The sequence below is a fragment of the Zootoca vivipara genome, chromosome 9 (genome assembly GCF_965207765.1).
Source record: "Zootoca vivipara chromosome 9, rZooViv2.hap1.1, whole genome shotgun sequence".
Taxonomy (NCBI): Eukaryota; Metazoa; Chordata; class Lepidosauria; order Squamata; family Lacertidae; genus Zootoca; species Zootoca vivipara.
This window is the reverse complement of record NC_142592.1, coordinates 49,907,605-49,935,124: the sequence shown is the minus strand read 5'-3', so window position 1 is coordinate 49,935,124 and position 27,520 is coordinate 49,907,605. Positions and strand designations below refer to the sequence as shown.

The 27,520-nt window shown below is 43.1% G+C and overlaps 2 protein-coding genes across 5 annotated transcripts in view; one reads left to right on the top strand and one right to left on the bottom strand.

The window, feature by feature from the left end:
* Positions 1-5,985, bottom strand: part of HIPK2 (homeodomain interacting protein kinase 2) — a 165,156-nt gene extending 159,171 nt beyond the window's left edge. For all 4 annotated transcript variants that reach the window (XM_035127475.3, XM_088652219.1, XM_088652220.1 and 1 more), the window contains exon 1: positions 5,080-5,985. In XM_035127475.3, coding sequence (XP_034983366.1) covers positions 5,080-5,098 — 19 coding nt within the window. In that variant the 5' untranslated portion in view covers positions 5,099-5,985. The remainder of the gene's footprint in view (positions 1-5,079) is intronic.
* Positions 5,986-19,152: 13,167 nt separating this feature from the next.
* Positions 19,153-27,520, top strand: part of TBXAS1 (thromboxane A synthase 1) — a 254,516-nt gene continuing 246,148 nt past the window's right edge. Inside the window, exon 1 of the mRNA XM_088652216.1 lies at positions 19,153-19,171. The gene's annotated coding sequence lies outside the window, so the exon portion shown is untranslated. The remainder of the gene's footprint in view (positions 19,172-27,520) is intronic.

The window sequence follows — 27,520 nt, the reverse complement described above, 5'->3', positions numbered from 1 at the left end:
GCTTGCAGGCTTGCCATAGGTACCCAGTTGGCCAATGTGAGAACAGGAGGAGGAGCTGGAGGCCCTTTGGCCTAAACCTTCAGGGCCATCAAGATTCCTTAAGGTATTAGTATGTGTTCAGGTAGAATCTGGGCAATATTTCAACCTGAGAAACTTGCATGTGGCATCCTAAGAGTTCTGCCTTTGCAAGTAAGCATGTTTCCTCACTGGCAGGCTGTGGAAGTATCTGATCAGGCTTAAGCAAAGAGGGTGGTTTGGCAGAGCCTCAAGCACAGTGGTTAACAGGAGTGAGCTGAAAACGCCCCGTTCGAAGCTCAGTTCAACGATGAACACATTGGGCACCCTTAGGTCACAATCTGTCAGCCTCAGACCTCACATCTCAAACATATGGATTATAATTCCTGCCTACCTTACAATGCTGCTGTAAGAATGGCCAAAGCACATAGTACTGCACATGCATTTTTAGCTAATCTGCAAAGCGAGAAGATATGGTTCATTTATGCGCAGGTGATCACCGTTAAAAATATTGGAATGCTTCGTTAACTATCCAAAGACTTCTATGTGCTCCTATGCTCAGGGAAACGAAGCACTGCAGTGCTGAGGGTTTTGTACTTATACTAATTGTTGGGTCTACCTGTAGGGTTTCTCTTCCAAGCCCTTTTCCTAATGTTAAGACTGTTTATATTGCGGCCCCAAACAGAAGGTTTTGTTTTGTTCTCCATGGTCCGTATGATTTGGAGCAGATCAGGTGAAGACCTACTACTGCAAGCTCTAAAGGCAGTAACAGTCTATGCCAGGGATAGGGAACCTCTAGATTTTGTTGACTCCAAGCAGCCTCAGCCTCAGCCCACAAGGGCATTAGTCAAGGACGATGGGAACTGTATTTCAACAACATCTGGAGGGCCACAGGTTGCCTGTCCCAGGTTTATACTGTGATTCCCAAGGGCCTCTTCACACATAACATTTTTTTTAGTATACTGTAAACTGAAAGGCATTTACCAAGAAAATGTAATGTGTGAATGTGCCAAATGTAGTTTTTGGAAACAAATGTATTAAAAGAGGAAAATCATCAAGAATGTGGTTAGCTGTAGGTGTATATTTTGTAGCACACCCCCTTTTGCTGCTGCGTTAAGTTAACATGTGGAATATTAACAAATTAAGACTAAAAACCAAAGAGCAAGCCTGGGTCTAGTATTTCCCATAAGTCATGTGATTTCCTGAAAAGAATATTCAGATGAGAGGCATATTCCTGAGCAGCATTTAAGAATCACACTGAAGGTTAAACTCTTGTTCATGGTGCAGAAAGCAGCCGCAATTTACATGCCTAATTTCTGGAGATTTTCCGCTCCTAAATTTAAATTGCAGCCCACTTTTGCTGAGGAAATGGCCCTGGCTGATTCATCCCAGCAGACTTGTTTCTGTATGCCTTCTGTAGAAGAAGTGAACTGATCCAGCATCAATCGTCAGTCTCTCTTTTTAGCAGTCCTAGCACAAGCACAGCATAAGCATTGTGGAGGGAACACAAGCAGTTCCAGACTAGAGCAGCAAGGAAATGGCAGAGCAGGACTTGGATAAAAGGGCCCACATCCAGTGACAAATATGTGCAGGGGCCTTGGCTCAGTGGTAAGCACGTGATTTGCATACGCAAAGTGACAGCTTCCATGGGATTAGTTAGCAGGTGATGGGAAGACCTCTGCCCAAGGCCCTGGAGAACCTGCTGTCTACTAGAGTTGTAAGGCTTCCAATGTCTCATGAATGAAACTCATTGAAATCAATGAAACAAGCTTGGCTAATCTTAATTAACTAGCCTTCCCTTAGTTTTCATCATGACTCAAGAGTGACCAAGGGCTGGTTCATATATACATGGGCATCCGGGTTTTTTTCTCTGCACTTGTTGGGCCCAATTCACGGCAAAGGGATGGCTTGCATGTCAGAATGGACCGTGGCAGAGACCGCTTCTGTATCTCCTTGCATCATCTAAAACACAGGCGCTTTTTCCTGGCATCAGCCATGCACTCGTCAAGAGTAGGAAACGCAAGTGATCGGCGTGCATCGAGGAACCGGACCTGAATGAGCAGCGGCAAGTGGTGTCAAGTGAATGTGCTGTTGTCAGAGGAGGAGATAAGGAATATTCTGTCTGTGGTGACGCCCAATTCACACATGCAGGCACCCAGAGTCACGGCACATGTGATCCGGGCTCAACTTTCTCTGGATTGGGGTCAAAGTCAGGGCCCACAGAAGACATTTTGCAACCTAAGGAGAGGGATAACAGGAAGTCCTCCTCAGTTCCACCTACAGAAGCCACCTGGACTGGGCACTGACATGGGCGATGAGGCAGTGTCCTTCACGATACCATAAGATACCATAAAATAGCTTAGGGACCCCAGGGAAGGGGCATAACACTTCAACATTTTGCAGCTCACAAGCATCTGCTTTATAAGGCAGCTGCCTCACACTGTTCAATGGTAGGGCCACCCCTGCCACATCCAATGCCTAATGCTGGAATTCTTGGTGTGGGAGGGGGTAGGGAGATCCAGAAGGCGCTCTCCTCTCTCTCTCTCTTTCTCTCTCTCTCTCTCTCTCTCTCACACACACACACACACACACGTCCCTCGCCCAAATTCAGCCAAATCATGTCCTCCTCTATAGCTTCCTCAAAGCAATAGCTATGAGGCTGACAAAAAGGGGAAGGCTCTGTAATTCAAACCGAGAGCCCCCACCAAGGGCATCCAAAAGCCAGTGTGGCATAAAAGTTAAGAGAGTCAGACTAGGACAGGGGAGACCTGGGTTCAAATCCCCTCTCAGCCATGAAGCTCACTGGGTGACCTTGGGCCAGTCACAGTCTCTCTCTCTCTCTTGTTCTATCTCAGCCTAACCTTACTTTTGCAAAATGGGAGGAAATAGGGAGAGGGAGATTAAAGTGCCCCCCCCTGAGCGGTTGAGAGAAAGGGAGGAGTGAAAGCGAAATACGCAATAATTTTAAAAACGCCGATCTAAAATACAGTAACCTGCTCCCATCCCTGCCCATTCAAAACAGCCTTGCAGTCTTTTCCATTCACGTGCAACTTTCTTTCCTAGAGTAGACCGCTGCCACCCAATGGTCCAGTAGAGGGCGCTTTAGGGAGGTATTTAAACAGAAACCTTTTCCTCTCTCTCTCTTTTTTTTATAAACACGCCAGGCTGTTCTAGTTGCTGCAGACTATGCCCCCCCCCGCGCGCCCCCAAATACAGTTTTTAATCATATAAATGCCACTCTCGACTGGCGGACTCTTCCAGCAACAGCAGCTCCCCCCCCCCAGTCTCCCCTTTTATGGAGACAAGCGAGCTGAATACTTAATTATTATTTTTTCTCTGCTTTCTTTTTCTTTCCCCCCAGTGGTTACCTTTTGACCTGAAAGGTTCGCCATCTGGAATTTGGGTGTGTGTGTGTAATCATACAGTTTTTGCTTTCCGCAGAAATCTATCCATGTCCATGCGCATATATATATACTGTATATATCCCGCGAAAGCAACAATAAATACATTAATTCATTAGCAGCAACCCAAAACGCACGGAGACGTCGCACTATTCCAGACTCGCACCCTTTTATTTTTTTTGCTGCTAACCACCCCGGATGCCATCAAGCCTTCAAGATCGGCAACTTTGCAACATCGAGGAAACCGGCTGTTAGGGGTGCGGAGGAAACCCGGCTCTCCCAACTGCGCTGGTTTCCCGTAAGTTTTATCGCCCTCTTTCCTCGCACGAATAAAAATAAAAAGTACCGTACTGCTTCACGCACAAAACAGAGAGAGGCAGGGGAGACTCGCCGTGGCTTTGCAGCGAAACCCAGCTCTTTGCTAATGAACAGGATCGGGCGAGGCCATTATTGAATATAGATAATAGTAATAATAATTTTGCCCCCCATTTATGTCACGCTTTTTAATCAATGCCAACCCCCAAGGCGAAGCGAAAGGGCTGAGTTATAAAAGCGCAAAGTGATTCAGATTAAGCCGGGCTGATTTATTTATTACACTTTTTGGCTGGGGGGGGGAAAGCAAAATAAAACCCAAAACGGGGGGGGGCAACCAACCCTTCTTCCTCTGTTTCGATTCCAATGAAAGCGCCTGGCAAGCCAACTTCATACACTTCTCCGTAACCTCAGTCCCACCCATTCACCCCGGCTTGTTTTAGCTTGAAACTGAAAGAACTACCCAGCTGTCTTTGGGGAAGAAAATACGTTGTTGTTGTTTTTTAAAAAAGCCTCTCCCGACACACGGCCAAATCCACCGATACGTAATTTCGATAATATACCTGTCTGGATCCTTTCCCCGTTTCGTTCTGCTTTTTCAAAAACTATGCAAGCACGGTGCGTCTCTGGCAAAGCCTTGCACAACAGCAGAAAAGCACACATAAAAAACCATACACACCGCGGCACCTTTAGGGTATTATTTTATATATAATAGACTTCAAGATGAAGAGTTCGAAAATCAAAGTGCTTTTCTGTTTGAGGGTGGGCACGCATTATATTATATTTTATATATTATATGTAAATTCTACACACCACCGGCGACTCCACGGCAAAGCCTTGTCAGTTGCATTGTTCCAAGCCGGCACTGAATTAAGACTTTTTTTTTTTTTTTGCAAGGCACGACCGGCTGGGGAAAGGGGGCATTTTGCATTTACAGTCCCCTCGGCCATCGGAGGAAGAGAAATACCGAAGAGACCATCGCAAAAGGGGGCGGGGAGAGGGGAGAAGGGACAGCAAGCAGCTCTTTAAAAACCCCAGGCAATTTGGTCTGAATAGTAATATGCGTACATACAGATATAGATAGATAGATAGATATACTTCACGCGCACCACACAAAGGGGAGCTATGTGACATCTCTCCTTTCCAAGCAATTGCACTCCTGTATAATAATTATTGGTGCCAAATCGGTGGTCATCATTTTTTCCCCTCACTCTCCCCCCTCTTCTTTTAGCTTGATTTCCCCTTTTCTTGTTTTCTTTCAACCCCCCCCCCCCAACAAATAGGAGCCTGGGTCTGAGAGAGATGTCTAAGCAGGAAGAGGAATAAAAAGACCCAAGAAGTCTGCCCTTACCTTCGTACATCGGGGCCATCGGTGCAAGGATGTCTGTTATTCATGGCAACGAAAGATAAATGAAGCAGGATTTCAGCCCCCCCTTTAAACTCAACAGAAATCTGCCATCTTGAGCCTGTGTCTCTCCGAGCAGCCGAAGCGGCCAGCAGCCTCCTGCATATCTGCCGCTTTCAATCCGTCGAGGGGGGCGGAAGACCCACCGAGCCCCCCCATAAAAAAAGAAAAGAAAAACCAGAAACGTCGCACCGGCAGCAAAGCCGAAAACAGAAGATGCGGGGTTTGGTTGGGGGGGGGGTTGGAAGGGGAAGAGAAGGGAGAAATGGGGTGGGGGTTGGGGGTTCGATGCACAGTGAACAGGTCAAGTGGGGAGGAGGGGGGCGGCTGGAGGTTCCCCCTCCCGGACTTGGGGATCTTTTTTTCAGGGGGGTGGGGAGGGGGGACTCGAGGGATCCCCCTAAGCTCTCAGCTCAACATGTCTGTCCGCCTGCCGGTGGTGGGGCGTGTGTGAGGAGGGGGGGTTTCTGCAAAAGTTGCATTAGAGAGGGAGAGGGAGACAGAGAGAGCCGGAGACAGAGAGGGAGGGAGGGAAAGGGGAGGAGAGGCGGGCGAGCAACAGCACAGGGAGTTTGCACAATAATCAAGTGCCGATAGCACGGATCGCAGTTTCCCAGAAGGAGGGAGGGAGGGAGAGAGAGAGAGAGAGGAGCATGGGGGGGGAGAGAAGGGGAAAAAACCCACCCTCTGCTGAGATTATGTGGGATCTTGTTTAACAACACATTTCAATCAGGAGGAGGAGGAGTTGCGAGGGGGGAGCGGGAGGGAAAGAGAGGAAAAAGGGGAAAGAGAATAGAAGTTGGAGAAGCGGGCTCTTGCCTCTCCTTAAGTTCAGGATGCAAAGGCAGGTGTGGCGTTTCCAGTCGGAAGGCAAGCTGCTGGCAACGTAAGCTGCCCGGGGCAGAGACCCCCCCCCCTTGTGCGCATTTTGCAAAGCGCCAGGCATACCATAGAATTTAAGCGTGATTTTCATGGGCTGTGGAGATGGCGGCAGCAGCAGCATTTATTTATTCATTTGAAATATTTATATGGCGCCTCTTGGATTTCAGGGCGGTTTACAAGGCGTGGAGACAAATACAATAGGTTGTGGTGTTGTTGTTTTTGCAACACAGGGTGTTTGTGTTTTGCCCATGCCTCTTTCGTTTTCAAATAAGTGTCTTTTGCATTTTACAGCCTTGTTTTACTGACAAAATGAGTTAGGTTGTTGTTTCTTTGCTATTTCGAAAATGTGGTTTGCTGTAAACAATATCTTTATGGGATGCATTTTTGAGATAAACATACACTGTTGCTTCCATGGCTCTTTTTTCTTCCCCCTTTGAAAGGAGCCGCATCAAAAGAGTGTTTATGTATTGAGAATGACAGGCAGGGAGCCCCCTCCTGTGTTCGTTTTAAGTGATCCATCCTTTTCGCTCCGTTTCTGCCCTGGCACTGCCAACTCTCTTCTTGTAACTTGTCTTCAGGACATTCTCCTGGGGCTGTTGGCAAAAGCCCTTCTGTTCCTCTTGCTCTATAAAGAACTTTGATATTATAGAGGTCTCCCAAGTACAGTGCAACTACTTTTTTCACACAAACTGGACCCAGATTGACCTCAGGAAGGGCTTTGTTGGGTGATCTTAAAAGCATAAAATCACTCTATCAAATCAGAACCTATTTGCATAGCAACATGCCACTGACTGTATGTATGTGTATATATATATATATATATATATATATATATATATATTCTCATTGTGTACCCTTTTAAGTGAGTAAATCAAAGAAGCTAGCTATTAACTCCACCTGATACATACTGCTCCTGCTCCTGCTGCTGTTGTTGTTATTATATACAATTAAATAAGATTTAATCAGTTAATCATATGAATTTTGGTCAATTTATCCGTCAGTTAAATTTGGGTAAGACAGTATTTCAGAAGCAAGAAGCATGCTTTCTTAGTGTTTAGAAAATGCATGCTTTTCCTATTGTTGTGGAAGAACAGAGAATTCTTATAAGTTGGTATCTGCTGCCTGAGGGTTTTTTTTTAATAAGCATGTGCATTAAAAATAAAATAAAATAAATCTACAGCCTGATTAATTGGAGGCAACATTTTGAGGGAAAGGTGTTTTAAAATTTATTTTGCCCATTCCAGCACTGCTCCAGGACCATGCAGTAGTGGGCTTTACCCAGTCAGATGGGCGGCATATAAATTTTATTTCTTTATTTACTGACCGGTACTTACTTGATTATTTATTTATTTATTTGCCACCCATCTGACTGGGTTGCCCCAGCCACTCTGGGAGGCTTCCAACAAATTAAAACATTGAACGCAGCACAACATCTAACATTAAAAACTTCCCTATACGGGGCTACTTTCAGATGTGTTTTTATGTTGTAAACCCCGTGAGATCTTTGGATGAAGGTAAAGGTAAAGGGACCCCTGACTCTTAAGTCCAGTCGCAAAACGACTCTGGGGTTGTGGCACTCATCTCACTTTATTGGCCAAGGGAGCTGGCGTTTGTCCGCAGACAGTTTTTATGGGCCAGCATGGGCCAGCATGACTAAGCTGGTTCTGGCGAACCAGAGCAGTGCACGGAAATGCCGTTTACCTTCCCGCCGGAGCGGTACCTATTTATCTACTTGCACTTTGACGTGCTTTTGAACTGCTAGGTGGGCAGGAGCTGGTTCCAAGCAATGGGAGCTCACCCCGTAGTGGGGATTCGAACCACCGACCTTCTGATCGGCAAGCCCTAGGCTCTGTGGTTTAGACCACAGCGCCACCCGCATCTCCCCCTTGGATGATATTTCAAAAAAAGTGAAAATCCGGACACAAAAGTTGTGTTTTGTGGGCCAAAGTTGTTGAGCTTTTGTCAAATCTAAAGAAAAGGAAGTTTTTGAGCTATTTTTAATAGAATTCTCCAAAATCTGCACTTCCAACATGGTTTACCATACATCCGGACTATGGGAAATTCTGGACATATGGCAGCCCTAGATGACGAGTGCTATATTAATTAATTAATTAATAATAAATTTCTCCTCATCATTGACATCACAAGAGCCACTCAGAAGATGTCCATGATATTAAAGCAACTACATTTGGGATAACTATCCAAACTGCATTGGACCTAACCTGCTGTGGAAATAAATCACATTTCTCCCAAAACAGTATTGCCGTAAGAGAGTTGAGGAAATGCAGAATTCCTGAATAGGGAAGCACTTTCTGGAGGAAACATGTTCATCATCTGGAGCAGGGGCCCATGAACACTGCATTTTCTCAGACCTCTGGAAGATGGCACCTGCCATGCCCCTTCTCTTCAAAGGAACCCTTACTGCAGAAGGTCTGGCTGCTGTGCTGTTCAGCTGGCTGAATTCAACCTGCCTAATACAAGAGGATAAAAGGGGAGCTGGAACCCTGAGGGCCTTTATAGCCTTTTTCTTAACAATTTATTAATTGACATCCTACCTGCTCCGTCCCTCAAGAGGCACTTGGAGTGGTGTGCAACAATATTTTCAAAGCAGCCAAAATGCAAACAAAGAAATAAAGCAATTATAAAACACATTGGAATATTGGCCAAGGGCAGTAGGGGAGAGGAATCATTGTTTCATGCACGAGTCCTAAATGGAAGCTGCATGTCTCTCTGATCGCCGTGACCTGCTCTATGACTACACACTGAGATCATGATGATTTCCTGACTTCCACTTCCAAGCATTTTATTAATCCCATAACTCTCCGCTTTGCTAATAACGGGCAGTCAATTGTTCGCCCAGGTAGCCAATATTTTATATTTAGCTCTTACTTCAGACACCTTCTGGTTCTTGCAACCTGCCTAGAGCAACATCAATATACTGGATCAAGTTATTTTTTATATAAAAAAATTATCCTTTGTGTCACCTTTTCCTTCGTCAAAAGACCACAGGGCGGTTTACAACATTGAACATAATACACATATGTATCCATAATCTGTACAACATGAAAAATTAAAACAATTTACAGTGGTACCTCGGTTTAAGTACACAATTGGTTCCGGAAGTCTGTACTTAACCTGAAGCGTACTTAACCTGAAGCGAACTTTCCCATTGAAAGTAATGGAAAGTGGATTAATCCGTTCCAGTCGGGTCCGTGGAGTACTTAAACTGAAAGTACTCAAACCGAAGCGTACTTAAACCGAGGTATGACTGTATAATAATAAGCAATACAGGGTGATAATAATAAGCAATACATAGTAGCACATGAACATAACCAATGCTAAGCCGCAGTGATAGAGCATCTGGTTCAGCCCTGCCTGGCATCTCCAGATAATAGGGCTGGGAGAGGCTCCATGTCTGAAATCATGGAGAGCTGCTGCCAGTCAGTGTAGACAACACTGAGTGAGATGGACCAGTAGTCTTAAGGCAGCTTCCTGTGTTCCTGTATATTACATATTGAACATCTGGAAAAATAAGGGAGAAGCTATCCATACTATCACAATGAGAATTAATGTGTCCTGGAATGTTGTTGGGAACCGTAAGACCCAAACTGAAGCTCTCTTCGGTTTGCTATTTCTGTCGAGTGATATCAGCAAGTGTCTCCTTATTACTAGTCCTGGTACAGCCCATAAGGGTTTTAAGTCAATGAAAAAGTGACACTAAAATAATCACTTCACCAAGTGGTATAGTAGAAGGGGGATAGAACTGGGAGAACAGCTCTGTAAGGTTTTTTTTTTTTCAGATTGGGATGATATCATCTGCCAAAATGCCAGGATAGTTGACAGACTCTCCATTTTCTGACCAATGAATAAAGTTATAACAAGGTCTTCAAGTTTCACCATTGTCTGTGGCACATAAACCAGAGTATATGGAAGGTTATTGAGCAGAGTCTGAATACTTCTCTCCTTTTCTTTGATGGGGTCTCAGCTTCATGCTAGCAGCTTAAATTGTAATATTTCATTGCAAGATCGTTTGCATTTCCAAAACGAATCCGGGTCTCACTAGCCAAAGTTCAGTACAGTCGTACCTTGGATCCCAAATGCCCTGGAAATTGGACATTTTGGCTCCCAAACGCCGCAAACCCGGAAGTGATCGTTCCAGTTTGCAAACGTTCTTTTGGAACCCAAACGTCTGACGGGGCTTCCGATTGGCTGCAGGAGCTTCCTGCAGCCAATCAGTAACCACAATTTGGTTTTTGAACGCTTTGGAAGTCGAAAGGACTTCCGGAACAGATTCTGTTCGACTTCCAAGGTACGACTGTATACATTACTAACAACTACACCACCCGTTGTCACTGAATAGTAATAAATGATATACTATATTATGCACTCCAGCTCTGTTTGTGGGAGTATGCATGTGTGTGTTGTGTGTGTTGTATGTGCTGTGTGTGTATACTTTATAAAATAATGCTTCCCATATGGGCATGGAAATGGAAGAGTATATTGCTGTTATTATTTCTGGGAAACCTGCTTGGGCCAACCTGTGTAGATAGCTGGTTAAAGATTCATCTGCACATGGGAAACAGGATGCTGCCTTATAATGAGTCAGGCCATTGGCCCATCTAACTCAGTTTTGCCTACACTGACTGGCAGCATTCCTTCAGGGTTTCAGGGAGTGGACACCCCCCCCTTTCTACCTGGAAATGTGGGGGGGGGGCTGAACCTGGGACCTTCTGCATGCAAAGCAGATGTTCTAACACTGAGCTGCAGTCCTTCCTCCATGTGTGACTCGTGCACTTCACATGCTCGACTGAAAAAGAGAGGCGATAGGTGTGCCTCTAGTTCCATACTTGATGCGCTTGCTGGAAACACCAGTGCTTAATGCCAGTCTTTTCCAGCAACAACTGCAGCTTGTGGAGATGCCCTTAGGTAGGCACAGGAAAGAAAGAGAACAAAGGAAATGCAGCAAGGAAATAAAGAAAAAGGAGCACATTATTAAGGAATTAACTGGGGCAGGGGGGTGTCAGTGTGGACACGGCGTAAGATGGAACAATTTGTCCACTGCTTCATTAAGATGAGCATAAAGTGGCCATTGTGTAAACACACACACACTTTAAATCCCAAACAATAAAAACCTCTAAAACCTGTTTGCAAACACATAAGGAGATCTTTCCAGCTAAATATACACAATCCTTTTTATTTAAATAATCCCTGCAGTTAGAGTCTGGATCATTTAATGAAATTGGAGTTATTACACAAGTGTCAAGGGAGCCTATTTTATTTGCATCAGAGAGTCTCATATTTTTAAACAATGATTCATCTGCCATTTCGGTTTCTGTCTTCATAACGCAATCGGCACACAAACTAGTTACTGTTGTACTGAATGCATTGATTGTGATTTTTCCAGGCAGAGAGGGACGACTGCTGTGCATTTGGCTTGCAAGTGCCAGCATAGCCAGCTGTTGTGGACTGATAGCCAGCACAAAACCCTCTACGAATGGGATAAATAAATAGCAAGGCACAAGGAGACTGGTTACTACAGCCTAAATGCCTTCCATGGACTGCAGAAACAGCCCACAGTATCCACCCAAGTTCAGATATGGATTTGGGAGGAAGGAAGGAGACGAAATGATTGGATGAACTGGTTGGGTTTATCCATCCCAGCCAGATCACTTCGGCTGTGTTGGAAACGCAATAGCAAGGACCATTCAGTTAATATCCTAATGGTTAATGTTGTTAACTGTTAGTCAGCCAACCAAGGATGGTGTTGCCTGGTCAGACTGACATGAGCTTTGCTGAGGTAGCACAAGTTCTGGTTGGCTTTGTGTTTCTGAGGGAATCTTTCCCTGTGAGTAGTTGTTGAATAACTAACTCTGCTCTGAACAAGGCCTATTACCGTAAGTAAGACAAAAAACCTCTCTTTTTATTTCTCCTCATATCATGTCCTGTTTCTGTTCAGTTTATCAAGTTAAGTATTATCAGTTTCTTTTCTCTCTGGGCTCCATCTGCATTATTCAAGTCACTCTGCTAACAAGCTGATCCCTCTCACCAGGAGAAAAAAAATGGGACTGCCATTGCTTAGGCGTCCACAGGGCAGGGAAAGGGAGAAATGAAGTATAATTCCCAGATTCCTAGCTCCATTTTAAAATACAAAGAGAAAGTTTTTTTCTAGTATTTGTAGAAGAATCCAATATATGAGGCAAAAAAGGAGAAAAGTGCAGGCACTATTGAAGCTAGCCAGCTCCCACCCTTCAGTGTTTTTAGCCAATGAGTGAAGCCATGGCAGTGATTGGCGTTTAAGACAGCAGATCTAGTAGTCAATTAGGCATAGAAAGCTAGGGTGAAACACCCATGCTCTAGCTTCAGGGTTTGTTTTTAACCTTTTTCTGCCAGACTTTTCTGGTGGAGAAGTGATCGCTGCCTCATAGGAAACAATTCAGAAATCAAGGTGTTCTCTGATGCTAGTTAAGAATGCTTGTTTATTTTTTTGAAAGTATTTACGTAGCTCTGGGAAAATTCCTGCTGCTGCCCACACACCATAGGTCTTCCTGCACCTTTGAAGGTGATTTTCTGTAATACTCAAATACTCTCTCTTTTTTTCTTTTAAAGAAAAACACTTAGCTTAGTGGAAAAGCTTTAACAGATGTGTCTGATGAGCAATATGGAAATTATGATAGTGGTCTACTGGAATACACAATCCTCATATTGTTGTTGTTTAGTCGTGTCCGACTCTTTGTGACCCCATGGACCAGAGCACGCCAGGCACTCCTGTCTTCCACTGCCTCCCGCAGTTTGGTCAAACTCATGTTCGTAGCCTCAATAACACTGTCCAACCATCTCGTCCTCTGTCGTCCCCTTCTCCTAGTGCCCTCAATCTTTCCCAACATCAGGGTCTTTTCCAAGGATTCTTCTCTTCTCATGAGGTGGCCAAAGTATTGGAGCCTCAGCTTCACGATCTGTCCTTCCAGTGAGCACTCAGCGCTGATTTCCTTCAGAATGGATAGGTTTGATCTTCTTGCAGTCCATGGGACTCTCAAGAGTCTCCTCCAGCACCATAATTCAAAAGCATCAATTCTTCGGCGATCAGCCTTCTTTATGGTCCAGCTCTCACTTCCATACATCACTACTGGGAAAACCATAGCTTTAACTATACGGACCTTTGTAGGCAAGGTGATGTCTCTGCTTTTTAAGATGCTGTCTAGGTTTGTCATTGCTTTTCTCCCAAGAAGCAGGCGTCTTTTAATTTCGTGACTGCTGTCACCATCTGCAGTGATCAAGGAGCCCAAGAAAGTAAAATCTCTCACTGCCTCCATTTCCTCCCCTTCTATTTGCCAGGAGGTGATGGGACCAGTGGCCATGATCTTGGTTTTTTTGATGTTGAGCTTCAGACCATATTTTGCGCTCTCCTCTTTCACCCTCATTAAAAGGTTCTTTAATTCCTCCTCGCTTTCTGCCATCAAGGTTGTGTCATCTGCATATCTGAGGTTGTTGATATTTCTTCCAGCAATCTTAATTCCGGCTTGGGATTCATCTAGTCCAGCCTTTCGCATGATGAATTCTGCATATAAGTTAAATAAGCAGGGAGACAATATACAACCTTGTCGTACTCCTTTCCCAATTTTGAACCAATCAGTTGTTCCATATCCAGTTCTAACTGTAGCTTCTTGTCCCACATAGAGATTTCTCAGGAGATAGATGAGGTGATCAGGCACTCCCATTTCTTTAAGAACTTGCCATAGTTTGCTGTGGTCGACACAGTCAAAGGCTTTTGCATAGTCAATGAAGCAGAAGTAGACGTTTTTCTGGAACTCTCTAGCTTTCTCCACAATCCAGCGCATGTTTGCTATTTGGTCTCTGGTTCCTCTGCCCCTTCGAAATCCAGCTTGCACTTCTGGGAGTTCTCGGTCCACATACTGCCTAAGCCTGCCTTGTAGAATTTTAAGCATAACCTTGCTAGCGTGTGAAATGAGCGCAATTGTGCGGTAGTTGGAGCATTCTTTGGCACTGCCCTTCTTTGGAATTGGGATGTAGACTGATCTTCTCCAATCCTTTGGCCATTACTGAGTTTTCCAAACTTGCTGGCATATTGGGTGTAGCACCTTAACAGCATCATCTTTTAAAATTTTAAATAGTTCAGCTGGAATATCATCACTTCCAATGGCCTTGTTATTAGCAATGCTTTCTAAGGCCCATTTGACTTCATTCTCCAAGATGTCTGGCTCAAGGTCAGACATCTTATATATTTGTGTGCTTATATAAATCCTGTAAGCTCTCTCCAGGTAAACAAGCATGGAAACTGCAAAGCGGCATATATCTGAAGACACAGGAATATTGACCATTTTCTCCCATGAGCTTCAACATTTGCAGCTGACAATATGCATTAAAAATGAAAGAACTGTGACATATACCATATTATAATGCAGATGACACAAGTGGTTATAGGTACCAGGCATGGGTGATCCTTCTTGAGTGTATTGTATTGAGTGTGACATATTATATTTCTATTTTAATATTATATTATATTTATATTTAAATGACAGTAATTATTTATAAATTATCAGCAACTTGCATATGAACATTTTATGCAAATGTGTATTCTCTGTTGTCTTCTTGGCGATGCATTTCCGATTTTTAGGTGATGCAAGTAAGTGCATCTACTTGCATCTAATCTATTTTTTCCCTTTGTGGTAATGCTTCACAGCTGTAGATTTAACACTACCACTAGTGTCCCATGGGCCCAAGAATATTCCTACGGGTTTATTTTTTCTGCTTGATTTAATGCTGTACTTTGCTAGCAAATGGGAACTCAGAAGTGATCTTATCCTGCTAAATTGGCATAATTTGTGGATAGAATCATTCTATTAGGACAAACTCTTAGATATTAGTACTAGGGAATAAGCCTTATAGAACTCAGTGGGACAAAATAAACAAGCACAGTATTACGGACTAGTTACAGGTAGGTAGCCGTGTTGGTCTGACGTAGTCGGAAAAAAATTAAAAAAATTCCTTCCAGCAGCACCTTAAAGACCAACTAAGTTTTTATTTTGGTATGAGCTTTCGTGTGCATGCACACTTCTTCAGAGACACGGAAATAGAAGTCCCCAGACGCTATTATGGACTGTTGTTCCTTAACAGCAACTACTACTACGGTACTACTGCTACTACTAATTATAATTATAATAAGGAGGAGGCCTTTCAGAGAAGGCTAAAGTAATTTGCCTGTCCCTTAATTTTAACGGTTACTTCATTTAACAGTATTGAGGCTTTGAGTTCTTCACACACATGCACTTTCTAGTACAAGGAAACTTTGAAATGTGGAAGTTAAAAAAAGCTTATCAGATTATGGAATTCAAACTGTGGTCAAATCATTCAAACATTATGGCCCAAAATTTAATTGAAAGTAATTATAGACTTGTCTGAAGTATAATTATAGAGTATTTTTTTCACTTGACATTTCCACTGAGGAAATGAAAAAAATAAAATGATGTCAGAACTGTGCAATTTTAATCGTCCAATTCCAATCTGCCTTCAAACAATAACAGGGGCCAAGTGTCAGAGGAGGAAGAAAGTAAGAGGAATTCTTTGAAGATAATTTCATAAGAGACTATGGTATAAAGGAGTTTGTTCTATATCCAAGAACAAAGGGAGTGATTTACATTTTTCAGAGCTTAGCAAAAAGGTCCTCGTAAATAAAACAGGACGAAAGGGTGGGCTAACTCTTACAGCCTTTCTGATCAGTCAGTTTTTGCACAAGGATGTACATTTGTTACTGATTTGCACTCACGTAGTACAATGCGTTTGCTTATTCATTTTAAGCCATAGCCATTCCACATGTGAGCAAATGCATACCCTCCAATATTTCTCCAATGAAAATAGGGACATCCTATTCAACAACAACAACAACAACAGCCCACTCACCTGACTGGGTTTCCCCAGCCACTCGGGGCGGTTTCCAACATACATAAAAACATAATAAAACATTAAACATTAAAAAAAACTTCCCTATGCAGGGCTGCCTTCAGATGTCTTCTAAAGTTTGTATAGTTACTTATCTCCTTGACTTGGAGGTCGCATAACTCAATAACCCTCCAACATTTCTTAGATGAAAATAGGGACGTCCTAAGGAAAAGCAGGACATTCCGGGATCAAATCAGAAATGCGGAAGGCTTCTGTAAATCTGGGACTGTCCATGGAAAATAGGGATACTTGGAATGTCTGCAAATGATTCTGCAATCTGCTTCTTCAGTATTTTAAAGGTGTCCAGCAGAGAAATGGAGCTTATTTTTCACAGAATGTTCTTTAAAGTCAGAGGAAAGAATTTATCAGAGATACATTCTATTTACAGTGGTGCCTCAACTTATGAATTTAATCTGTTCCGAAGGCACCTTTGTAGGTCGAAAAATTCGTAGGTCGAAAAGCGCCATTGGAAACGTGATTTCCCATAGGAATACATTGGAAACGGAAAAATTCGTAAGTCGAAGCAACCCCATCTAAAAATTCATAAGTCGAAAAAACCCTATCTAAAACCGCCGCGGTTTCCATTCGGATGTTGAGAAATTCGTAAGCATGCGGCCATTTGCCCCATTCATAAGTCGAAAAATTCGGTTGTCGAGTCATTTGTAAGTCTAGGTACCGCTGTATATGTATGCACTGCATGCTTAGAGACACACACAGATGCACAGACATATAGACACATATACATAGGAAGCTGTCCTGTACCGAGTCAAACCATTGGTCCATCTAGCTCAGCATAGTCTACACTAATTGGCAGCGGCCCTCCAGAATTTGAGATAGGATTCTCTTCCAGCCTTACCGGGAGATGCCAAGGATTGAACCTGGAACTTTGTGCATACAAAACAGATGTTCTGCCACTGAGCTACAGGTCTTCCCCCTATAGGCATATAATCTTATATTTCGTTATTGGTTTGGTTACCCAAGACTCTTGTAAGCAAACACACATTGTCTCGCTGCTCTGTAGGATCCATTAGGTACAGCCATGTGGCTTGTTTTGCTTGGAAACAAAACTAACGTGAGTGAACCAGGGCTGAACTTATCTACAGGTCAGGGACTACTGTTGAAGCAAGCTAGGGGAATAAACTGAATTTGCCAGACAAATTAGGGCCAATCAATAATGGAAATGCACAACAGATGTAGATATTCAAATATAAGCATCTTTCTGGTTGTTGTTTTTTTCCTTTTTTTTGGGTTGCCATTTGTAGACATTTAACTGACAAAGGGAAGCTATATATTGCTAAGGTCAGAACCACCCCTACCATTAGGCAGAGAGAGTGAGGTGACTGCCTCAGGTGGCAGATGCTGGACATTGCACCTTAGCCCCTGGCCATTTTCCTCTGCTGGAAGATGGAGCTGTGTGTGCCATGCAGCCTCGTTCTCAATAAAAACACAGCAAAAGGCATCAGCATTAAAAGATCATTGGCACGGCAGCTTAAAACAGGACTGACAAACACATCGTTCAAAGTCTTTGCCAATAAGGGAGAAATGACCTCGGCATATGGCAGAAGTTCATCATAAAGGGGTCAAGTTGAGGCTGTCTCAAGAAAGAGAGCCAGCACCTCACTGGGGCTACAAAAAAAGCCCTCTTCCTAGTCCTAGCTGAACAGGCCATTGGGATCAATGGATCAATATAAAAAGGGACATCTACAATATTTTAAACAAATAGGCAGGTTCATGTGGTGGAAGGTAATATTTCAGTTATATCACTTTTCCATACATAAAGGCCTTTAATGGTCATTATCAGCTCTTTGAATTAAGAACCTAAGAAGACATTTGTTGGATGCGACCAAAGGCCCTCCTAGTCAGCATTCTGTTCTCACAGTGGCCAACAGAAGGCCTTGTCATGAACTGGCAGGATGACAGGAAGGAGGAAGAAGAAGAGGAACCTGGTTAGGGGTGTAGCCGGGACTGGGACACACTGGGGCAAGCAGGGGATGGAGAAGGAAGTACTCTTAGGGTGGCAGAGGATGTCGAGGTGATGGAGGTCAGTGCACAGGAACCAGAGCAGCAGGACCCTTCACCAGAGCCAGAGGGGCCCCTGTCCCCACAAACATGGCAGACTATGAGGCATAGGGAGCAGCGTGAGGGACGCCCAAGAGGCTGAGGCAGGCAACGGCCCACAGCCCAGCTCCCTAGCTGCCCAGGTGGGCTTCCCAACTGGGAGGAGGTGTGTGAGGATCACATGCCTCATCAAGCCCGGATGCTGCAAACAACATGCAAAGTACAAAAGGGACAGAGCGGAGGTGCTATGTCTGTTGAACTGCCCACGTTGAAGGACCTTAACTTGGATGCTCCTGGGCCTCTACGGGACCGTGCTTTGGGATTGACTCTGGACTGTATCCTGACTGCTGGTCTTTAAGACCTGGCTACTTGGATTGACCCTGTACTGTGTTTTTTGACCTTTGGACTTTGCTCTTGTGGTTTGACCCCTGGACTTGACATACTGACTTCCTGCCAGGTAGGCCAAGGGTTCAAGACAGGCATCTGGGAAGCAGGACTTGAGTGTGATAGCCTTCTCCTCACTTGAGATTGCAAGCGACTGGCATGCCACCTCTGGTACTAGAGGTAAAATATAGCAGTTTTGGCTAGCCATAGATAGCCTTATCCTCCATGATTTTTTTTCTAATCCTCTTTTGTGGCCATCACTATATCTTGTGGTGGCAAATTCAGTGTCTGCCATGAAACCATGGCTGCAAGCAGTGGTAAAGGAAAGAGTTTTGCCCTGTCTGAATTTTGCCTGAAATAAAACGACCTTTCAGAGCTGTACCTGGCTAGAATTTACCCTCAATAATCCGAAAGCTGCTACTGTTCTTTGCAAGGAGGGTAGTGCTACCTGCCCAAACTGTCTGTCGGCTTCCCACCTGCTCAATCTGTGCAGTCTATTACAAAAAGCACGCTAGCTGTTCCCCAGTACTTTCTCCTCCTGATCGAATTTTTCCTTGTCAAGCTGCCGCTGGAACGTCCTATGGCTGGAGAAGTGGGGAGCATGAAACACAACCATCCCTGACGGAGGCTGATTAAGATTCCATGATGAGAGTATCACGTTGTGCTCTACTTTCCTTCCTAGAAGCCACTGGAGTGATTTCTTGGAGGCTGTTACTGAAGGCAAAGAAAGAAGAAAGAAAGAGAGCTGCACTAGCTCAAGGTAATTTGCCTCATTTTGGCAGCAGATCTGCATGGCTGCCTATCAGAATTCATCCCACATTTAACTGCCTTTTCCAATAAGGAGCAGCATTATTTACAGTAATGAGACTACCAGGAGGGGCAGAGAGAGAGGAAAAGGTTATGTGGTTGTGTCCATTTGTTTTATGTCTCTCTGCTTGGCAACAGGCCCTTACCTCATACAGTGCTTTGTTGTCAAAGGTGGGCATGCAAATTCTGCGCTCCCCTGTCCTATGGAAAGGCCTTGTGTATGTTTGTGTCACTGCAAAGCAAGCTGTAATGACTCAAGTTCATGCATTGTGGCCTAATTAAGTCAGCTCAGATCTATAAAGCTTTTAGCTGACCAGAAACTAGATGTACTATGTGTTTTGAGTCCAGACACACAACATACAGTACATTAAATGGGAAAGCTTCACAATCTGCCTGGCCAAATGACGGTAAATACAACTTTAGGGAACACACTGCCATTTGTGCCGACAGGATAGCGAAGAGAGTGTCAGCAGAGTGTGAAGAAGAAACTTTCCTGTGTGATAAGCAGGGAGGTTAGCATGAGTCCTACATTACAGTGGGGCTGTCCAGTCCAAATCTGGATGCTCTTGAAGGATTGTGCAGTCCAAGACCCATGTAAAGGTTTAAAAAAACAACAACACAAGAAGGGACAGCAGGGCCATTGAAGGTGTGCGCATCAGCAGCAGAGAAGACTGAACAGGCAGGTACACAAGTCACCTGGTAACAGTCTTTCCTCCCATATGGTAAGATGCATTCCTATTAAATAGTAGTAATTAGTTCTAAATCTGCATCTATACATATTAATTAGTGCACACACATATTATGCCAATCTGTGCTGTCTTTCGCCCTCTTTTTTTAGAGATGCGCAAGTGGCTAGTTTGTTGAGTTGCCAATTTGTCAAGTTGCCACCGACCTCTCCCTGCTTTCCTACTGATAGCCCTCATTGTTCTTGCATAACTTACAGGTGAAACTCAGAAAACTAGAATATCGTTGAAAAGTGCATTTACCGTATTTCAGTAATGCAACTTTTTATTTTTTATTTTTCTTTTAATTTTTACAGATGCTTTCTTTTAGAAATTCCACAGGACAGTCATACCTCGGTTTAAGTACGCTTCGGTTTGAGTACTTTCAGTTTAAGTACTCTGCGGACCCGTCTGGAACAGATTAATCCACTTTCCATTACTTTCAATGGGAAAGTTCGCTTCAGGTTAAGTACGCTTCAGGTTGAGTACAGACTTCCAGAACCAATTGTGTACTTAAACCAAGGTACCACTGTAATAAAACAAATACAGTGGTACCTCAGTTTAAGTACACAATTAGTTCCGGAAGTCTGTACTTAACCTGAAGCGTACTTTAACCTGGAATGAACTTTCCCGCTGAAAGTAATGGAAAGTGGATTAATCTGTTCCAGGTGGGTCCGTGGAGTATTTAAACTGAAAGTACTCAAACTGAAGCATATCTAAACCGACGTATGACTGTAGTTACAATAATACAAAAATAAACAAAAATAATTTCATTAATTACATTCCATTTATAATTGACCCACCTAACGACAAATAATTACAATTACAACAAATAAAGGCTTGACATATCTTGTTTTGCATGTCATGCATCTATCTTATACAGTATATTGGTTTCACCTTTTAAATTGCATTACTTAAATAAATGCACTTTTCAACGATATTCTAATTTTCCGAGTTTTACCTGTAGCAGTGCTCATTGTTGAATCTGGCTCCACCTACTGATGGCCTCTTTACCTTCTACCCTACCAGCCACTCCTTAGTAGGAAGTGGCTGCATACTAATAGCACTGCCGCCTTCTTCTTCTTCTTCTTCTTCTTCTTCTTCTTCTTCTTCTTCTTCTTCTTCTTCTTCTTCTTCTTCTTCTTCTTCCACTCATATCGGAGTAAGATTGTATTCCACGAACATGGTCTTAATGGTGTGTCCATAAGTGACTGTGGAGGTCAATTCTGGATCCACACGTCCTTCCACAGTGGGGACATAGGTTTCCGGGCAGGAGTTGATCAAGGTGAGGGTTTGCCAAATGTGCCTTCCTCTTGGCTCATTTTCCCCTTTCGTGCTGAGTTCATTTATTCAAAGTCCATGGTAAAGGCTATTCTCCAATTAAAGCGCTCACAGGCCAGTGTTTCCCAGTTTTCCATGCTTATACTGCATTTTTAAATATTTGCTTTGAGACCATCTTTAAACCTCTTTTGTTGTTCACCTGTATTTCACTTTCCATTCTTCAGTTAGGAATAGAGTACTGTAATTGCTTTGGAAGGTGATAATCAGGCTTCTGCACCACATGACCAATCCAACAAAGTTGATGTTGAAGAATCATTTTGACACTGTCTTTCCTGGTGCCAGGCCTTTTTTTTTGCGCCCTTGGCAAGGCTAACTACTTGCACCCCCACACCCCAAAATTGCTAACTTTGATTTTCAAAAAAAACATGTAGGGAAAAAAATGGAAAGCACAAAACTTGAAACTGCTAAAGTTATTTTAATTTGCAAGAATAAGTAATACAACAATTTTTGATACCTTTTTCAAATACAAATGTTGTTCTAGTGCACCAAATTGCAATTTGTTTGCCTTTTCCTTTGCAAATTTTTCACCGATTCCTTCAGGTCAAGTGCTGAATGTTTGGGCTTGTTCAATTGAAATACTTGCCAAGCCAACTAGTGTCTTTTGCAACATTGTCGAGTGCATGTAAGTTTTACAAGTTTGAGCTTTGAGAAACTGCATTCACCACTTGTCACTGACAAAGTGTGAGAAGGATCCAGAGCAACAGAAACATTAGGCACATTATCCAGGAGTTTTTGCTGTAGTATGAAGAGAAGTACTCCTTGTGGCGGCATAGACTTTGGAAGTCTTCGAGCTATTGCTATAAGTTTACAGCACAGATCTTCAGCATCAATGGCTGTGTTTACATTGTGCATCAGTGATTCCCCTCTCTCCCCCCCCCCCCGATTTCTGCAGGCCTTAAGTACATATTCAGTAGACTTTTTGTGGATACTGTATACAGTATATCATACAAGAAGCCAGAAGAGAATTATATTGTTGTAGCTGTTGGAATCTTTCTCCAATAGATTGCATGGCCATGTGTAAGACAGCATAGAAGAAACCTCCTTTGAATTTCTGCTTTGGATCTTGTGATGCAAGGTAATTCTTGGTGACTTGTGATTGATCTGTAGCTGGATTTAAATTGGCTTCCTTATTTCGTAGTAGCTTGCTGGCGAGTTTGACTCCAAAAAGGATATTGTACCATGATGTAACAAGGGATACCACAAACTTGAACCAATAAATTGTATCAGCAAGTGCCTTAGCTTCATTTCTGAAGGCATTTCCAGATAAACCTTTTAGGCTTGTGTCTTCAAAGATCTATATTAAAGCATCTTGTATACTACCAAGATGGTATCTCAAAGCATCAGTCTGACACTTCCATCTTGTTTCACTCAATGGCTTAACAGTTATGCAAAAGCCTTTGACTGTGTCGACCACAGCAAACTATGGCAAGTTCTTAAAGAAATGGGAGTGCCTGATCACCTCATCTGCCTCCTGAGAAATCTCTATGTGGGACAAGAAGCTACAGTTAGAACTGGATATGGAACAACTGAGTGGTTCAAAATTGGGAAAGGAGTACGACAAGGTTGTATATTGTCTCCCTGCTTATTTAACTTATATGCAGAATTCATCATGCGAAAGGCTGGACTAGATGAATCCCAAGCCGGAATTGAGATTGCCGGAAGAAATATCAACAACCTCAGATATGCAGATGACACAACCTTGATGGCAGAAAGCGAGGAGGAATTAAAGAACCTTTTAATGAGGGTGAAAGAGGAGAGCGCAAAATATGGTCTGAAGCTCAACATCAAAAAAACCAAGATCATGGCCACTGGTCCCATCACCTCCTGGCAAATAGAAGGGGAAGAAATGGAGGCAGTGAGAGATTTTACTTTCTTAGGCTCCTTGATCACTGCAGATGGTGACAGCAGTCACGAAATTAAAAGACGCCTGCTTCTTGGGAGAAAAGCAATGACAAACCTAGACAGCATCTTAAAAAGCAGAGACATCACCTTGCCGACAAAGGTCCGTATAGTTAAAGCTATGGTTTTCCCAGTAGTGATGTATGGAAGTGAGAGTTGGATCATAAAGAAGGCTGATCGCCGAAGAATTGATGCTTTTGAATTATGGTGCTGGAGGAGACTCTTGAGAGTCCCATGGACTGCAAGAAGATCAAACCTATCCATTCTTAAGGAAATCAGCCCTGAGTGCTCCTTGGAAGGACAGATCGTGAAGCTGAGGCTCCAATACTTTGGCCACCTCATGAGAAGAGAAGAATCCTTGGAAAAGACCCTGATGTTGGGAAAGATTGAGGGCACTAGGAGAAGGGGACGACAGAGGACAAGATTGTTGGACAGTGTTCTCGAAGCTACGAACATGAGTTTGACCAAACTGCGGGAGGCAGTGCAAGACAGGAGTGCCTGGCGTGCTATGGTCCATGGGGTCACGAAGAGTTGGACACGACTAAACGACTAAACAACAACAACAACAAAAGTCTGATATATGGCTTGTTAGAATTTCCAACGCTGAATCATTGCAGATAAATAATTAATTATAGATCTGTTGAACCAAACTGAAGAAACTAGTGGCTTCCAGACAACACTTAGCAGCATCATTGACTACAAAGTTTAGAGTGCATTGCAGGGCACAAAAAGTGTGTGGGTTTATGTCCAGAACACTCTCACATGCCATTTTCTTTGCCTCTGATGCTACTTTCATTATAATAACTTTGACCATTTAGTCAAGCTGTCCAATAAGAGATTCTGTCATAAAGACACCTGTAGTATCCTTTAGCGGAACAAATCCCAAGAAATGTTCTCTTATGACGACTCATTATCTGATTATTTGATTACATCAACATAACATACAATCATTGTCATTTGTTCAATATGACTAGCATCAGGTGTGCATTACAAAACAACTGAGTCATATTTGGCTGAGTTTGAATGTGCTAAAATTTTCTGCTTTATAGCACATGCTAGAAGCTGTATAAGCTCATTTTAGATATCTTTCCCTAGGGAGTAAAACATTGTTTCTTGAGCTCTAACTCAAATGTTCATTCATGATAGGATCAAAAATAACTTCAAAAAATAAAATAAAAATCCATTGCTAGCACTGTACTTTTCAGTTGTACCACAGAATGTCAAGTTTTGCATGCCAAGAACTCTGATGAAAGCAATCAAGCGTGCCAAGCGTATTGTCATCTTTGCCTAATTTTCTGTTGGTTATTATCAATTCTCTTCAGGTCTGATAGTTTTCTAAATGGTCAGTATTCCTCTCATGTGAAGACAGAATTGCTCCAATGTTTTCCCAGTCTTATGAACCTGTTTCTTGTAGGGTTGATGTGCCAACAACCGCCCCCCCCACCTTTTCAGGTTGAATGTATCAACCATTGACAATTTTTCACCATTTTCTAGTCTTTTCTTGTAGTGCGTAGGAGGAAATCTGTGTTTTGAGTGTTTGGGAAAACAATGTGATACAACCCGTTGTGGTCTATGTTGTATGATAAGCTGTCACAAATTATCATAGCAATAGTTGAGCCAGTTAACAAGGTCACAGTAATTCAAGGCAGGCACAATACCATCATCTTTGGCAGAGTTTTCAATACTCTCTTTTCTTGACATCCTTTTCCTCCCCTCTGTATGTTTTCCATAAATATCTCCAATTTGTGAAATGTCTGTCTTGGAGTTTATATAATGTGTAGTAGGACCACCACATTCATACAGTTGGAAGAGGCTCCATGGATCATCTAATCTAACCTCCAGCAGTGCAGGAATATGCACTCATACGGGGGATCAAACCTGTGACCTTGGCATTATCAGCACCATGCACAAGCTGAGCTAACCAGCAAGGCTCCCTCAGTGCTAGTTTCAACAATAGTATAATCCTATTCTCTATGTGGGACAAGAAGCTACAGTTAGAACTGGATATGGAATAACTGATTGGTTCAAAATTGGGAAAGGAGTACGACAAGGCTGTATATTGTTTCCCTGCTTATTTAACTAGTATATGCAGAATTCATCATGTGAAAGGCTGGACTGGATGAATCCCAAGCCAGAATTAAGATTGCCGGAAGAAACATCAACAACCTCAGACATGCTGATGACACAACCTTGATGGCAGAAAGTGAGGAGGAATTAAAGAACCTTTTAATGAGGGTGAAAGAGGAGAGCGCAAAATATGGTCTGAAGCTCAACATCAAAAAAACCAAGATAATGGCCACTGGTCCCATCACCTCCTGGCAAATAGAAGGGGAAGAAATGCAGGCAGTGAGAGATTTTACTTTCTTGGGTTCCATGATCACTGCAGATGGTGACAGCAGTCACGAAATTAAAAGATGCCTGCTTCTTGGGAGAAAAGCAATGACAAACCTAGACAGCATCTTAAAAAGCAGAGACATCACCTTGCCAACAAAGGTCTGTATAGTTAAAGCTATGGTTTTCCCAGTAGTGATGTATGGAAGTGAGAGCTGGACCATAAAGAAGGCTGATCGCCAAAGAATGGATGCTTTTGAATTATGGGAATTATGGTGCTGGAGAAGACTCTTGAGAGTCCCATGGACTGCAAGAAGATCAAACCTATCCATTCTTAAGGAAATCAGCCCTGAGTGCTCACTGGAAGCTGAGGCTCCAATACTTTGGCCACCTCATGAGAAGAGAAGACTCCCTGGAAAAGACCCTGATGTTGGGAAAGATGGAGGGCACAAGGAGAAGGGGACTCTCGAAGCTACCAGCACAAGTCTGACCAAACTGCAGGAGGCAGTGGAAGACAGGAGTGCCTGGCGTGCTCTGGTCCATGGGGAGTCGGACACGATCATGAAGAGTCGGACACGACTAAACAACAACAACAGCAATCCTATTCTTGTTCTTTAGTTGCTTTCTGTGTACAAAGGTATTGCAGGAATAACCCCTCTTGCTTTGATTTATTAGTTCTTTATGCATCGCTGGATTGTGCATAAGTGTGCCCTGCCCCATCCTGCCCCACTCCATCCTGCCCCCATTCCACCTTCTTATGGGTCCAAAAGGACTCACACGTTGGTGATCAATGGGACATGCTTGAAATGGTCGCTGCCTGTACTGAGCTTCAGGTGGTTATTTCTTATCAGCCACAGCTTACTAGAAGATTTATTCATTTTCCTAGTTAATATCAACACGTGACTGTAAGATTTAGAATTAAGTGCATTTTCACTTTGTGTGTGTGTGTGTGTGTGTGTGTGTGTGTGTGTGTGCGTGTAGGCAGAAAGAGGAACTTTGATAAATGAGACTTGGTTTCGAGTAAACCTATTGTAGTATGCTGAGGGGGGGGGGAGGATGTTGCTGATTTTTTGCAGAGAATATACTGCTTTGTGTAGCCACAGTATTAATCCCACTACTAGTGGATTGCAGAAGTACATGTCAGCAGAAAATAAGCCCTATAAGTGCGGAAGCAGCATTTGAAATAGAAACACATCTAACTGCACTCACTTTTCAGGGGGCGGGGGGAAGCCTTCTGGTCCAAAAACAAAATGAGCACTCCTTGAACTTGCTAGAGGTCTATAAGGGAAGCATTTTGACTTAATATTTTAAATACGAAACATTTAAGCACACGTGGGCAAAACCAACTTTTAATTGTTTGAAACGTTTTAAATTTACAGAGTTCGCATGTGCAAAAAGAGAAGGGGAGAGGCAAGCATCACAATCTGTTTTTAGCTCAGTTATGGTGAGAGGAACAATTCCTTTCTTTCTCTGGCAGCTCGTAATCTCTTGATTTGCAGTTATGGATAGAAACTGATTATAGGCCTGCAAAGAAAATATAAATACAATCACATTAGGCAGGAACTAAAAATACAAGTGAGAAAGTGCCCTGTAAACTCTGGGTGAGCTCCTTGCTTATCTTTAAAGCTATTCCATCAGCCAGAAACTGTCAAACAAAGAGCCGTCAAACACATTTCACTAAACTAATACTTGATGGTTATGTAAGGCCATTCAATTAAGCACATTATCAGAGTAATCCCGTACTCAAATTACACCAGCTGAGGAACTATTGCAGAGACAAGAAACTCTTTTTGGCCAGAGGGCAGCATTCCCTGGTGCTTAACCTTGCCCCCGCCCATGTACATGATGGGTGGAGTCAGAGGCAAAAGACTCTTAACTTTGAGGAGTGGGCTGCATTTCAGCCATGCAAAAGCTGGGCATCTATACCCTGCTGCGCATGCAGACACATGTCAATCTCCATTCCGGCAAGCTACAAGGTAATGCCTGCATTGTCCAATACCTTTTCACAG